Source organism: Amphimedon queenslandica, unplaced genomic scaffold (assembly GCF_000090795.2).
Source record: "Amphimedon queenslandica unplaced genomic scaffold, v1.1 AMPQUscaffold_13175, whole genome shotgun sequence".
NCBI classification, from domain to species: Eukaryota; Metazoa; Porifera; class Demospongiae; order Haplosclerida; family Niphatidae; genus Amphimedon; species Amphimedon queenslandica.
In genome coordinates, this window is record NW_003546589.1 from 25,565 (window position 1) to 40,416 (window position 14,852).

At 36.8% G+C, this 14,852-nt stretch overlaps 3 protein-coding genes and 1 pseudogene across 3 annotated transcripts; 1 reads left to right on the top strand and 3 right to left on the bottom strand.

Moving 5' to 3' along the window:
* Positions 1–733, bottom strand: part of LOC100635492 (crooked neck-like protein 1) — a 2,380-nt pseudogene extending 1,647 nt beyond the window's left edge.
* Positions 734–880: 147 nt separating this feature from the next.
* Positions 881–7,772, top strand: LOC100634112 (DNA replication licensing factor mcm7-like). Its single transcript, XM_003388951.3, has 21 exons — positions 881–1,041; positions 1,080–1,162; positions 3,394–3,453; positions 3,497–3,601; positions 3,941–4,065; positions 4,248–4,428; positions 4,483–4,544; positions 4,606–4,681; positions 4,737–4,841; positions 4,893–4,970; positions 5,024–5,102; positions 5,152–5,283; positions 5,334–5,417; positions 5,469–5,555; positions 5,643–5,767; positions 6,388–6,569; positions 6,846–6,929; positions 6,980–7,154; positions 7,203–7,312; positions 7,373–7,438; positions 7,492–7,772. The coding sequence occupies exons 1-21, from the start codon at positions 1,011–1,013 to the stop codon at positions 7,622–7,624; spliced, it is 2,163 nt and encodes a 720-aa protein (XP_003388999.1). The 5' UTR covers positions 881–1,010; the 3' UTR covers positions 7,625–7,772.
* Positions 7,626–9,134, bottom strand: LOC109584721 (uncharacterized). Its single transcript, XM_020000545.1, has 3 exons — positions 9,018–9,134; positions 8,052–8,966; positions 7,626–7,996 (listed from the first exon to the last, which is right to left on the bottom strand). Exons 1-3 carry the CDS (start codon positions 9,068–9,070, stop codon positions 7,732–7,734), a joined length of 1,233 nt encoding a protein of 410 aa, XP_019856104.1. The 5' UTR covers positions 9,071–9,134; the 3' UTR covers positions 7,626–7,731.
* Positions 9,135–9,146: 12 nt separating this feature from the next.
* On the bottom strand, positions 9,147–14,803 carry LOC100634239 (triple functional domain protein-like). The gene is made up of 28 exons (XM_020000539.1): positions 14,639–14,803; positions 14,419–14,475; positions 13,993–14,113; positions 13,842–13,941; positions 13,658–13,789; positions 13,493–13,609; positions 13,158–13,444; positions 12,986–13,100; positions 12,796–12,921; positions 12,315–12,536; positions 12,057–12,262; positions 11,895–12,006; positions 11,777–11,839; positions 11,592–11,723; positions 11,436–11,542; positions 11,314–11,383; positions 11,154–11,249; positions 11,014–11,106; positions 10,831–10,959; positions 10,740–10,775; positions 10,519–10,695; positions 10,374–10,466; positions 10,248–10,326; positions 10,129–10,203; positions 10,001–10,073; positions 9,762–9,952; positions 9,599–9,696; positions 9,147–9,482 (listed from the first exon to the last, which is right to left on the bottom strand). Exons 1-28 carry the CDS (start codon positions 14,748–14,750, stop codon positions 9,273–9,275), a joined length of 3,429 nt encoding a protein of 1,142 aa, XP_019856098.1. The 5' UTR covers positions 14,751–14,803; the 3' UTR covers positions 9,147–9,272.
* Positions 14,804–14,852: the final 49 nt, after the last annotated feature.

Sequence of the window (14,852 nt, forward strand, 5' to 3'; positions counted from 1 at the left end):
AGGTGATACAGTGATGATCAACGGCAAAAGCATGCTCATAAATAGAGCGTGCCCTATCATATTCCTTCTGCTTTTGCTCTCATTGAGCATATTTCATCCAGTTGGACACAATACTACGGTTTTTCCTAATATTTTCTTCAAACATTTTCCTTCTGGTTAACTGTAATTGTTGCAATTCTTCTAGTCTCGCGTAGCCAGCCCCTCCCTCAACGGGAGGGTCTGGTCGAATGAGTGTACATCATTCGTTCTCCGTGATTAATTAAATAAGTCCGTATTATGTTTGTTCACCACCGCATACTTTATGCAACACGTGGTTAAATATCTTCTATCTGTTGTTGGCAAGGCTGTTGGAGAGAGCAGGCTACAATTTTTGTCTGGATGGCTAAACAGCTTCTCTTCTGCTTCTTTTCTCTGCGTTAGTGCCAGAGTTTTTAGCTCGAGTAAGAGCATCTGATGTACCACGAGGATTAAGGTAACGCCTACTACAACCACATCCGGTTCACCCTGTTTTGGGGTGAAGTAGAACGAACGATCTACACTCATTCGACCAGACCCTCCCGTTGAGGGAGGGGCTGGCTACGCGAGACTACAATTCTTCGGGGTCAGCGGCCACTTCCTGTCTCGGACGTCGAGCTACTCTTTCTACATTAGCTTCTTGCAGTAGTTGTTCTGCTGTAATGTTTAAATCCGCTGGCATCTTGTTCTTGACTTTGGCCACTTTTGGCATTCTAGTTTTCTTAGGTGGGTCTATAATGATAAGAGCAAAACACACAGAGCAGATTGGACTTCACTTTTACAGCTCTAACGTATGAAGTACGTCCACGTGCAGGCACGTGGTGGTTACAAGGCGGGGCCTAGGCCCAAGTAATATAATTAACCCCTTTGCCAGCGGCCCGCCAAAAAGAGTAACTAAATCCACTAAAGTCTTAATTCATTAAATTGGCCTCGAGACCTCGCCTTCAACTCCACACAATCTCTGTAGTCTCGTCTATTTCTCCTGAGCTAATGCCATGCCTCTGACAGATTATACACAAGAGAAAGGTATAAGAAATGTTGGCTTTTTAATTTTTTTTTCTTAGAAAAAATTCTCAAATTTTTAACCGAGTATTACTCTGATAATGATGGTGACGAAGGAAAGATTTATGTTTATGCTGAACAACTGGTATGTTTGTATTTATCGTGTGATTTGTATCTATTTAATGCCTGGTTATTTATGTCATGAGAAAATTTGTATTTGAAACTCCCCACCCATTCAAGAGTTGTATCACATCTACATGTATATACATGGCCCATGTATATGTAATATACACATTAGTGTTTTATTGTTCATGTATAGACCACACGCACGTTAGGTAACACTTTTTTGAAGTCGGCAAAACATTAGGGTACACGTCCAGGCACACCCACTGTTTGGCAAAAAGCAAACAGACATTTTAAAAAAAAGGAACTTGGCTTTTATAGAATCCCAGTTCTTCCAAAAAGAAGGAAAAAGTTGTGGATAAACACTATAAAGGCAAAAAACTGGAAACCAATCAAGCATAGATTCTACACGACTATGTGGAAATCATTTTGTCCTAATGTAGCTAGGAAGGCTGGTTGATAACTCTGCTGATATAGGCCCATTGCAGACACATCCATTTTGTATAAATAAACATAGCAACCGTTGCTCTCTGCCATCTTGGAGGACATGTGGCATGAGTCGCCATACTGATCACTACTAAAACAAGTGCTTTTTGCTTGCAAATCTTCTTACCTACTCCTTCAATCCACTGATGGTTTAGAACTTAAAGTTTGCCTACTGGGTCAATTTAAAGCTCACATTAGCAGGCTGAGACTGCCGGTCAGACAAAATTGAAGGGCTTAGAGACAGATGGCTCAGTAGTAAAAATTCTGATGAGTAGAGTTATGGTGAGTCTTAATTTGAGTCTCATACTGCTAAACAGCATACTTACCTCTTTTAGGGACTAATCTACTTTTGGAACAGGCTGACTACTTTTGGCTGTATGATACAGGGGCGTAGCTGGGAAGGAAATGATGAGGGGGCGCAGAGACAAGTGGTGGGCGAAGTGCACCGAAAATTTGGACACACCCAAGCGCGCCGAAAATTTGGACACACCCCTTCTTGGCACTCGTATAGTGCACTAAAATAGCATTTTTGCGCATTTTAAAGCATCAAATTTTTACATTTTTAACAACGATTAATATAAAATGAGTAGTTTGTTTTGCCTACTACTCATTTCTTGTGCATTTGCTGCTGTGCAATGTATTGTAAACGATTACAAGGTGGTTAATTCTTATTACTAGGTGATAGGTAATAAAACAAAAAATAAATATCATTATCAACAAAAATTGATGGGGGGGCCCAGGCCCCTGTAGGCCCCCCCCCTCAGATACACCCCTGGCATGATAGACTAGCTACTTAAACTCAGGCCGTATTGAGGTCCCATTATTTTGATCAGTGAGCTGTTACTTCAAGACAGTAGCACAAATAATGATTAGACTTTAATTTGAGTAAAATTGCCTCTCTTAACTCTCTAGTTCTATTTTCACTTCACATTTTTTGATAACTATTTGCTGCTATAATTAGTCTTCCTATGCTCACTTCTTGCTTTGGAGGGACAAGTAACAACCATTACAGGTGATTTCCCTTGTAAATTGCTTGCTGCAGTCTTTTCAGTCTCCAAAAAATCAAGGCCTCCATTGATTGAGCTATATTACACTCAGCCTCCAGCTGTCTTCCAAGATGGGCGACAGAATATTAAAATTATTGTGTGATGTAATGTGCAATGGGTCTATAGACAGTCCCTACTGTCTTTGCCTACTATAAAGATAAGATACGAGCAGTGTCAGGCAAAGAAACAAGCTGCCTAAAAGAAAGTTTGGTGTAAGCTTCTTCAGCTAAGCCCTGGGCCTTAGCTGCATGAAGAAGCTTACACCAAACTTTCTTCCTCCTCTTCCAAAATAGACTAAAAATTGTCCTAATATGTCGAATTTTGTAGTAGTTGTAGGCCTCTAATTGTTTCCAGGACATGAGCTGCTCTTGTGTGAATAGCCCTGGCCTGCTAACACTGAAAGTAGGTAAAAACTATTCAGTATGGCCAAACTCGAGATTTGGCCAGTTTCTCATCTCTGATGTAGTTGTTTTTTCAGGCAAATATGGGTCATCATTGATCATCTAACCAACAGATTCCAGCTTTGCAACGTAGCTGCCTTCTGGCATCCTCAAACAAAGACATAAAATGCAGGCTCCTCATGCACTCATTTTGCTTCTGCCAACCAGTGGGTATACCTGGCCACGTGTACCCCACAATGTTTTGCTGACTTCAAAGAAGTGTTACCTAACACGCGGGCGGTCTATATTAATACTACTGATCAATCTTGTTATCTTTTTAGACTAACCTAGCCCATAGGGAACAAGTTGAAATTGTCATTGATTTAGATGATGTGGAAGAGGTTTGGCTTCACATTGATAATACTTTATTAATCTCATGTATAGTTTGATGCAGAACTAACTGCCAATATAATAGGCAATACAAGACGTTATACTCAGATATTTTCTGAGTGCATTGCAGACCTTCTTCCACAATACAAGCAAAGAGAGGTATTACATGTTTATGGTTTTAGTCAATGTATTTCTACTAATTAATGTATTTCTATGTATAAACTGGATCCTATAGTCCCTTTTACCAAAAACTAACTTTACTATTTTGTTGATGACTTTATTGCTAAGATTAGGGACTATAACTAATTATAAGTTAAGTACATGTATGTGATTTTAGTTTAAAAAGGAAACACTAATAGTAGAGATAAAATTAACAAAAGAAAATACAATGATGATGTATATGTGCTTGTATTAATTATTATAGCTACTAAAGTAGATGTACACAGTAAGTTTTAATTGTGGTGCTTAATGCTTCATACTGTATTTAATTTCGTGTAGGTTACTGCTAAAGACTCACTGGATGTCTACATTGAACATCGACTGATACTACGCCAGCAGCATCACGGAGACCAGCAAACACGAGACCCACGAAATATTTATCCTCCTGATTTAATTCGTAGATTGTAAGTCAACCTGTACGTACATGTAAATCTAAAATTGTATACTTCATAATTAAAGTGTAAATTTATTGTGTAAACTAGATGTAAATAGAGTGAGCTTTGATTGATCTTATATTGTTGAAATATGTGGCATGTTTATTGTTGTTAATTTGCTACATGAGGTTCTTTTTGATGAATAATTGTAGTGAGGTGGTATTCAAAAACAAATCTCGTGAGAGACATCTTTCTGTTCGTGAAGTTAAAGCTGAACTCATTGGCAAACTAGTCAATGTGAGGGGCATTGTAACCAGGACCACTGAAGTGAAACCAGTAATGGTAGTAGCCACTTATACCTGTGACCAATGTGGAGCTGAGAGTTATCAACCGGTAATCATGTATTGTCAATCATAGTATATTATTTATTGTTATTGGAATTTGTAGATTTCATCTCCAAACTTTCTCCCACTAGTAATGTGTCCTAGTGATGAATGTGTGAGAAACAGGTAATTATATTCTCATACTACGTGTGTATGTATATTCACTTATTTTTTATTTATCTATAAGGTCTGGAGGTAGGTTGTACTTGCAGACACGTGGGTCTAGGTTCATGAAGTATCAGGAGATTAAAATACAAGAATGTGTATGTTAACTGTTTTTGTGTCAACTACTGTAGTACAAGGAATTAATTTAATTAGAATGATCAAGTACCTGTTGGTAACATTCCTCGCTCGATGACTGTTATTGCCAGAGGAGAAGTAACTCGTCTTGCATCACCCGGTGACCATGTTATGATTACAGGAGTGAGTACATTATCTGTTAGTTGTATTGTAATGCGGTGCTGCTTATAACAGGTTTATCTACCAATGATGAAGTCTGGCTTTAAGCAGCTTACCTCAGGACTTTTGTCCGAGACCTTCCTGGAAGCTCATGTAATGTAGTCTTGTTTAATTAATAATAATTTTGTTACTTTATTTTTTTGTAGCGTATTTCTAAAGTAAAGAAGATTGATGAGGAGGAAGAAGAAGAGTTGTCTGATGACGAAATATCTCAACTAGCACAAGGTAATCCTGTTATTATAATTTATTGTCAACTTAGTTAATATATTAATAGAGGATGACTTTTATGAAAAACTCTCTTCATCACTGGCTCCTGAGATATATGGACATGAAGATATTAAAAAAGCACTTTTACTTCTTCTTGTGGGTGGAGTGGACTGCACTCCTCATGGAATGAAAATAAGAGGTACATAGACTTTAAGGAATGGTCCATTATCTTGTATTATCTAATTGTAGGTAATATACACATTTGTTTGATGGGTGACCCTGGAGTGGCAAAGAGTCAGTTACTTGGATATATTGATCGTATTGCTCCTAGAAGTACGTATAGGCATGTAGTCTCACTAAATGTTTCACACTGTTCATTCTTAGGTCAATATACTACTGGACGTGGAAGCTCTGGGGTTGGTTTGACAGCTGCAGTTATGAAAGACCCCATAACAGGAGAAATGACATTAGGTTGGTGCTCCTTTAGTAATCATGACAGACTACAGTACAGACCCATTGTGTTCAATATCTTAATTACTTTTAAAATATCTATTTTAGAGGGTGGTGCTCTTGTATTGGCTGATGAAGGAGTTTGCTGTATAGATGAGTTTGATAAAATGTTGGACATAGATAGGACAGCAATTCATGAAGTGATGGAGCAACAGACTATTTCTATTGCTAAAGTAAGTTCAGTCTCATGCAGGGTTTCCCACACATGCTACATGTAAGTAAGCTAAACAGCATTCTTCATGAGCTGACAAGCACTATGATACAGTACATATGGCATTTAAAGCAACTTTTAAAATTCTTAAAAATCAGCTTTGATCAAAATCAGCTTAATTTTCTACACAATATAAGAACATGTGTATTAGAAAAAATTATCAAATTAGATAATTATCTGCTAGCCATTGTAACGAAATTGACCAAAGGCTATTATAGCCTTTGATCGTTGGCCCAATTTTTCAGCAACTTTAAAACAAATCTCAACTTGGTCAGAATCAACTCTAATTTTCTACACAACATAGAACATGTACATGTATCAGAAAAATGGAGGATTCTCTTCTTGTAATTTTTCTCAAAGTACCCTGTACCCTGTAGTATATTATTTTGGCTCAATTTTTGAGCAACTTGACAATTCACTGACAAGAAGCTACACTTGTACATACACTGTATGCCAAATTCCTCTGGGAAACCCTGATTTTATTTCAGTACATGTACCAGCATACAATACTGAATACTGTGTACTTATCAACAGCACTTCTGTGTCATCAGTTGTTCTTATCATTAATTTATTTATTTGTAGGCCGGAATCATGACAACTCTTAATGCTAGAGTGTCAATCCTTGCTGCTGCCAATCCTGCATATGGACGCTACAACATTAAGAAATCTGCTGAAGCTAATATTCAACTGCCAGCTGCCCTTCTATCTCGTTTTGACTTATTGTGGTTAATCAGAGATAAATGTGACTCTGAGAATGACCTAAGGTACATGGGCTGTACTATACATGTACATGTATATATGTGTTATATTTTACCTGCTGATGTTAGATATGTCTTAATTGTTATTATTATTATATAGCAATCCAGTATTGTAGCTATATTTTTGTACTCTTACTGGGTATTAGAAACCGATTGATATTGACCTTTAGAAATTGAAACTCTGGGTACTAGCATTTGAATGATCAGTTTCAATACTATAGGTCGTAATAACAACAACCAATAGATACTTATCATTATGTTATGTTGTAATTTGACTCACAGGCTTGCCCAACATGTAACTTATGTTCATCAACATTCAACACAACCTCCTTCACAATTTATTCCTCTTAGTACTAAGAAAATGACGTGAGTCACACAAACACAACAAATTTAGAATTTTGAGCAATTCTTTATAGCCGATACATTGCTGCATGCAAAATGAAACAGCCAGTTATTCCTGAAGGTCTTACTGAGTATATTGTTGGATGCTATGTTGATATGAGAAGAGAAGCAAAGAATAATAAAGGCAATCAAACGACTTTCACTTCAGCGAGGACATTGCTAGCTTTGTTGCGATTATCCACAGCCTTGGTAAGCTTGTCAACACATCACGCATACATTTAACATTCTTTTATGAAGGCTCGTTTGCGTCTTGCTGAAGTTGTTGAGAAAGATGATGTGAATGAAGCTATGAGGTTGATGGAAATGTCCAAGCAGTCTCTATTTAGTGAGGAAGAGTTTTCTGGCAAGTCAGTGAATTGCTTTTTTGATTGCCAAATTATTTAATGTACATGTACATGTACATGTAGGAGCAGTCGACCGATCGATGCTATATATTCTATTGTGAGAGAAATGGCTGATCCTGATACTGTCAGGTACTACGATTCTTTAATCAAAAAGCAATAATGTTTATTTAATTACACCTCAGGTTTGATGAAGCAAGGCAGCACATATTAGCACGTGGTTATACTCCGGATCAGTTTGAGGAATGTCTTCAAGAGTATGAGCGTCTCAATGTGTGGCAGGTCAATCACAGTCGCACTAGAATAACTTTTGTCTAGATACCTCACATACTCTTATAGCAACACATAATATTATTATTTTAAAAGTAACATGTTTCACAACACACATACACACTAACACACATATAAAAGTATTCTGTTACTCTTTATTGTCCAAGTGACAAAGTTTTTGGCAGTTCAACAATAAGAGCATTCATATAATGTGCTAGCTGTGTTACGTGACGACCATTTGTACTTTTGAAAGACATTTTAATTTTCTCAGAGAGATTTAGCCTTTGGCACAAGATCCACTTAATGGTATCAGTTTTGATCCCATGTTTTAGTAGTAGAGGTAAAGAAAAGGGATTTGATAAACCTTTGATTATAACATTTACTGGTTGGTTCCAAGAACTAAACTCTTGTCCTGTATTTCTAGATTTAGGAAAAACGTAATAAGTTGTTTCATAATAAAACTGAATTGTCTTACTTGAATAAACTCAATTTTGATAGCTCGTTCATGTGAAGCAATATGGTACGTTGACAAATTAGGGACAATGAGAAAGGAGGCCTCAGCTTGCATAGTCCCTCAAGTTTCACGAGGCAGTTTTTCTTTGTGTCAGATATCCATACTGAGTCATCTTTAGATGACACGGCAACACCCATAGGACCTTCAAAACCGTAAACGTTATAAACATGGTCTCCATTCGAATCAAAGACTGACAGGAAACAACGCAAATTGAAGCAGCATATGATATATGAGCAGCCACTACCATCAATTGCAATTTGCTGGGGCAGTATCAAAACATTCTGGCCATATTCACGCAATAATGAGCCATCTTCACTGAACACTTTGATAACATTTGAGGCAGAGTTGCAGACGTGTAACTGAGCTCGCTCGTTATCATATGCCAAGCATGTTGGCAGGCAGTTGACGTCTATCTGTTGTGTGAAACCTGAGTCATTGCTGTATGTGTATACACAGCTATATCTGCTGTTGCCAATTAACAAATTTCCATTTGGTCCCAAACAAACTGAGCACGCACTCCAATAGCCAAGGTCAGAAACCGATATTTTCAGGTAACCTTTCCTTTCATATTTCAGACTATAGAGCTTGCAATTATCTTGAAACCCTCTTTTAGGCAACACGCATACAGTACACGTTGACTCATTCGCACTTATTGATGATTTCACTGCCATCCAGTGAGGGCCGGTGATCATTTTCTTTTCCCCACCTATGCACTCTACATCTTTGACTTCCAAAGTGTCCTCGTCTACAACGACCAGCTTGTTGTCTCGCTCGTTAGTAATGAACAGTTGCCCTTGAGATGCTACTAGTTGAGATGGCTCCAACAATCGATAGCTATTCTCTGTACTACTGAACTCGCTGACTACATTGAAGCTCCTAAAAGTGATACAAGCAAGTGTAGGTTGAGCATAACTCGTAATCACTCACCACAAAGGTATTCTAGTATCCTGGCCCTTTTGCTTAATGTAGTAGAAAGACATTTTACCTAGGGACTGATTTCCTATGATCTCTCCAAAAGACTGTGCTCTGCACAAAACCACACCTCACGGAAATTTGTTCACAATCACTGATAAAGAATATTATTTTTTACTTATGACACAATGATTGACCAATGAAGGCCTAAAGAATAATCCCAATTAATGAATTTAAAAATAATTGATCATGACACTTAAATTCGTATTATTATATTTTCGAAACCCTCAAATGACTGGCAGGTACCCAGCCCTCCAATGTTTCACCACTGACATAGTTGGTAGCACGAACCCACCACCAACCACTGTCATTGATGCCAATAACTTCAACTTCTTGATCAATCTTGAGAGGAATCCCTTGGTCATCTCCACTTGGTGCATAGTCGGCTACTGCAGTGTAAAAGTGAGCAGTTCCGGGAGCCTTTATAAAATATAAGATTTGAGCTTTAATAGCCGACACTTAGTGTATACAATATGTCTCATGAGAAATAGTCATACAATACAAGCAACAATGAAAATTAACATAAGAATACTCACGAGTATTTCATAGTGATCTGCTGTTCCAGGACTACCACTCTCATCCTCACCGTCTGACCATTCCTCCGCTTCCTTGCTGTTGTCACTCAGTAAATCATCTAGTAATTATTTGACAATTAAAATATTTTCTTGAACCATCAATGTAAACCCAAATAGCAATTACCATGAGAGAAAGTGCGTGCTGATAATTTCGTAGGAACACTTGAAAAGAGAGCTTGATCATCTCTGTATCCCATCTGATGCTTTTCTTTATCTGAACCTGTTGGTGTTGGTGTTTGACTACCACTACCTCTTTCTTGTGCATTTGGTGCAGATTTCTTTTTCCCAGGACGAATGTTGAGTTTGAAACGCCCACTATAATACACCAGACTATCAGACTATTCTCACAATACATGTACTCACCTAAATGATTTTTTGGGTCCATATGCTGTGCTATTCTCTGAAGGCATTACTCCATCAAACAACTGAGATTTTCCTAAAAGATTAAATAAGCACTAGCTGACAAAGCTCTTTTCACAGCCAATAGTAACCTTGTACACTTTTGCTCATTTTTGTAAACTTGGCAGCAGTAGCTCTGTCTAAAGTGCCAGATTTCAGTACAACGTCTGAGGCAGGATAGTTTATAAAAATCAACAGAGATAAAGTATACCTTTCAATAAACTGAATGGATCACACAGGATCCTATGTAACTCCTTAGTCCACATTACGCAAACGTCCTTACTATTCGCCTATAGTTGTTTTATCATTAAAACTAATATCATACAATATGTAATACCTGTAGTTTGTACATTCTGTTTTGTCCATGAACTAATAAAGTGAAACACAAAGGATTTTCATCAGGCTGTTCCTTGAGTCGAACATCAGACAACTGCTCATAACAACCAATTACAATCAGTTCTATGGGAATAAAGAAAACTTACGTGTAAGTGATTCTTGTAAAAGTATGAATTCGATTTATTCTCTTTGTGTTTTTGCTGAGTCTGTTCTTCCTTCTTCTTACTGAAGATCAACACTTTCTCAAATAGAAAGACATGGCGCTCATGACTTCGTGAGAGAATATTTCTAGAGTGCCCCATTTCCCAAACTTGAAAGGGATCCTATCAAAAACATGAATTGACAGAGAATTATAACATGTACTAACATGAACCAATAATCTCCCTTGTTCAACCAAAGCTCCCTAAAAAAAGTCATCACATAAATTGCTGTTGTATTTAAATGAATTATATACTTACAGGAAATCCTTTGAGTCCAACAACATGAAGAGAATCATTCAAACTCTTTAACACTTGGAGCATAATACTGAGACCTGTTTGCAGGTCACGTAATGCTTGCGGTGCCTTTGATGAATATTTAATCATATCCTATACATGTACACGTAGTTTTATGAGCACCAAATTACTGACCATAAAACTAACCTTGATTAAAAGCTGGTACTTTGTGATTCTTTGAATGGGCTTGATCAAAAATGAGTTAAGAGGAAGTTGATGAGCTAAGCGAATTTGAATTTCCTATTTGTAATTTTTATTAAACAAACAAATAGCGTTAACTATCAAACCTTAAAAAAAGATTGACATTCTGGACTTTCTGTTAGCAATGCTTCAGATTTAGGACGGTTCTGACAATAGCTAGAATACAACTGGAAATCTGAACTCTAAGGGGTACACGACAACATTATATATATTTTATGATAACATTAAATTTTCTTTTAAATTTACGTGTTTGATGAAACAGGATCCTACTCTCTCAGGGTGATTTTCATACAGCTCTAACTGCTTCAAAAAAACTCTAAAAATGAACATATCTTAATAATTGATAATATTAATAAAGTGTCCCTTACTCATTATGAAACAAAAAGATTGCTTCAAGATTTCCAAAAATATCGCTTCGCTTTCCTCTCAGACGCAATGGGACTCTGTCCTCAGGCAACATTTCATTATAGTAACTCTAGAAACAATAACTATCTTATTTTAGCTTACAAATACTAAAACTTTACATCTAATATAATCTTGAGGTCATTTATGTAATCCTTCTCAGTCTGTATAACCTCTTTATACACAAACTCTCTTTTTCTTAACACGGCAGGATCACTTTCATCATCAGGATAATCCTGTGTCCAAGAAGGAGGCTACAGAATGAAGCATTATAATATCACAATACTCAGTATAAGCTCAGCCTCACGTTACTGCTTGCTGGATCCACTTTATCTGATTTCAGAGAATCTGAACCACCTCCATCAGTTGACTATGAAAGGGACAAATAACTGAAGCACATGTATCATAAGTGATTGTTGTCTCACATCTAATAACTCCATAGGAGGAGGAGGAGGTGCTGGTGGTGCATAGCTAAGAGCTAACAGTTGTAATAATTTAGTTTTGTAATTCTCTAACTTTTCACGACTACTGTTACATCTGTGATAGGCCAAAACATTTCAAAGTACTTATTTTTTTAAACTGCTTACTTGTTGGCTGTTTTACTAGTTAATTTTTTGACTTGTTTCTCTGGAAGGCAAGAAGCAAATTCTTTCATAGAATTCAATTGACGCTGAGTCATTTGCTGCATTATACTCTCAGCCTGTTCTACCAATTCACCAGCTTTATCTGGAGATACATCATCAAGTGGAGATACTTCAACAAATTCTTTAACAGTTGAGCACCATTGTTCACACTAATAAAATACATTATGTTATTGTAGTGTCACAATTTTGTTACAACAATACCTGTCTCACTGACATGTGAAATTTTACTGCCACAATGAACAGGTCACGTTTTTGTTGGCAAAGCTTCATCAGCTCTTGATATGACTCTGTTAGCAATTGAACTGATTGCTTAACATCATTAATGTCCTTTAGCAGCAGCTGATTCTTGATTTCACTTCCAGTTGGTAGCTTTGATATTTGTGTCTGCTCTTCTTGAATTTCTTTCATATGTGAATCAATTTTCTAAGTACATGTGTGTTATAAAACTCATCACAAAAATGGTCATTTTATTAAACAAGACATTGAGCCAAAAATAACACCTCGCACTGTTGCACAACTATAATTTCCTAATATGGTATTATGAATGTACCACTGACAAATAGCCTACATCTACATGATTAACTAGGGAAGGCAACAGTTATGATTTGTGGAATGCTGAATAAAACTGAGAATATTAGCACGTAGGACAGCTAGCCGTGTACATGTCTACATGTGTACTTACCTCTTTACAAGTAGACACAAATACTTCGTGCTTTTCTCCCAATTCTAGTGCTACCTCAAGGTTTTCCCCAATGGCCAAATCAGCCCTTGTTAAGTCATCAATATGACCTTGTACAAGATGTTTGACCTATTATTTACATGTACATGTACAGATATTACTAATTGTTACTAATTGTATTTACTACCCCCACCTTTTCCACAGTCCTTTTATAATGACAAGTACGCATCATGTGATCAAGGCGTGCCTTATGCAATGCCCAGAATTTATCAAACTCTGCTTGTTCCTCGTGAACTTCTTCGTTAGTTCTGGAATTAGTTTACAATTATATTATTCTACTCTTGCCACTATTAATTATACAATACCTGTTTAGATAGGCAAGTACATGTTCTGATGAGAGCATAGCTACAGCAGATGCACCAGATAGAGTAGTGTCTTGAGACTGATCCACCAGATAAGTAGTTAGCTGGTCAATACACACATCAATCTCAGCAAACATATTGACAAAGAACTCCTTCAACTTTAGCTGCTCTGTCATTAATCTCTCGGCATCCTTCACACTTTGAGGAATCTCAAAATCATTTAAACCATCTCTCACGTGAGGCATCTTTTCAAGAATTTTCCCACGAAGAATTTTCACTTTTTCATACAACTAAAATGACATGAAGTATTAAAATGATTTGATTGTACACACATGTACCTTATTGTTTCTTATCCACTGCTCATGATCATAATGAAAGCTACCACCAAAATCTTCAGTTAACAATTCAGGAGGAACAAGACGAAACAATTCTTCTTTGTCCTTAACTGTAATAATCTACAATAAAAAATGAATCAACAGAATTAAAAAGAGTTAACAATGTACATTAAGTTTTTCTTTGATTTCTGAAGTAACAAGCTTTGCCTTATTCTTTGAGAACAAAGAAGTGAGCTGATTGAGCTGTGAGACCGACTTGAACAATATAACGCAGGTACAAGGAAGGGGACAATCCTCAGACTATCAAGTATAGTACAATGAATAGTAGAATTAAACAGGCAATTATACTAACAGCTATCTTTTCTAAGACTGTCTTTATAATATGTGCCTGACTGTTTCTTCTGCAATCTATTAGAAATTTAAGACCCTTTTGTGCTGTATCAGAGCTACCGCTGTGAAAGTAAGAGAATTAGTCATACTACATGTACATCTACTTGGCTCACTCCATCAATGAGCTGATATATTTCATAGTAATATCAAGGCTGTCAAGCGATCCATCTCCCTCTAATACAGCCATTCCATTACTAGTAATTGAAAGAATAAGGTGGCCTTCATGTTTAGCACCTATAAGGTAGAATTAATAATAATTAATCACAATCATTAATTATAGTGACTATATGAATCGTAACTTATGCTTCTCAACTGTACTCAACAGAGAGCAAAGCCTGTTCTCCATTGTCAAATTAATGAATGGCCACAAAAGACTCATGTCATACGCATTAACTATTACTACTTACTTACGAAAGGAGGCTATGTACATGTACATGAATATTATGTCATCTATTTACTTGGTATTTGTCACAAACGTCATGGCGTTATTATTAATGTGAAAGACATACAAGCTACATGAGACAATACTGGATTCTTACCTGACAAGAATGCTATTTTCCTTTTTAGAACAGGGGAGTTCTTAGAAGTTCTCATGCCTAAAATATAACGATAACTCAATCATGAATAATGCTAAATGAAGGCGTCATTTCAAATAATTTTTTTATTCATAATAATTAAAACTTTATCATCACTGTTTATTTTTCCTGGTCAACAGATAACGCCTTACCACTTAAATACATAACCACAACAGTCACTTACCGCTAGACGCACCGTCCTGCTGAGGCTCCTCATTCATTGTATCTTCCTTGTTCAACTCACCGTCAACCTTTTCAACGGTTTCGCTCCTTTCTGATTCGTCACAAGATGCCATTTGTTACTATCGCTGTCTCTGCTCTAGCTCTCCCCCGAACGGATTAGGGCTGGGTCAGAAATGCATCATCACTCTGATGTCATTATTATTATTATCATCAAG

Bases quoted from the DNA above. Each gene is read 5' to 3' on its own strand.
- LOC100634239 (XM_020000539.1), bottom strand. From the start codon at position 14,750: ATGGCATCTTGTGACGAATCAGAAAGGAGCGAAACCGTTGAAAAGGTT. The intron at 11,250-11,313 runs GTAAATTTAAAA...TGTACCCCTTAG, and splicing joins GATCCTGTTTCATCAAACAC to AGTTCAGATTTCCAGTTGTA. The intron at 10,696-10,739 runs GTTAGTACATGT...TGTTTTTGATAG, and splicing joins AAGGGAGATTATTGGTTCAT to GATCCCTTTCAAGTTTGGGA.
- LOC109584721 (XM_020000545.1), bottom strand. From the start codon at position 9,070: ATGTCTTTCTACTACATTAAGCAAAAGGGCCAGGATACTAGAATACCT. The intron at 8,967-9,017 runs GTGAGTGATTAC...TATCACTTTTAG, and splicing joins GATACTAGAATACCTTTGTG to GAGCTTCAATGTAGTCAGCG. The intron at 7,997-8,051 runs GTAAGACAATTC...TCCTAAATCTAG, and splicing joins TCAAAATTGAGTTTATTCAA to AAATACAGGACAAGAGTTTA.
- LOC100634112 (XM_003388951.3), top strand. From the start codon at position 1,011: ATGCCTCTGACAGATTATACACAAGAGAAAG. The intron at 5,556-5,642 runs GTTGGTGCTCCT...TATCTATTTTAG, and splicing joins AACAGGAGAAATGACATTAG to AGGGTGGTGCTCTTGTATTG. The intron at 6,570-6,845 runs GTACATGGGCTG...TTTGACTCACAG, and splicing joins GACTCTGAGAATGACCTAAG to GCTTGCCCAACATGTAACTT.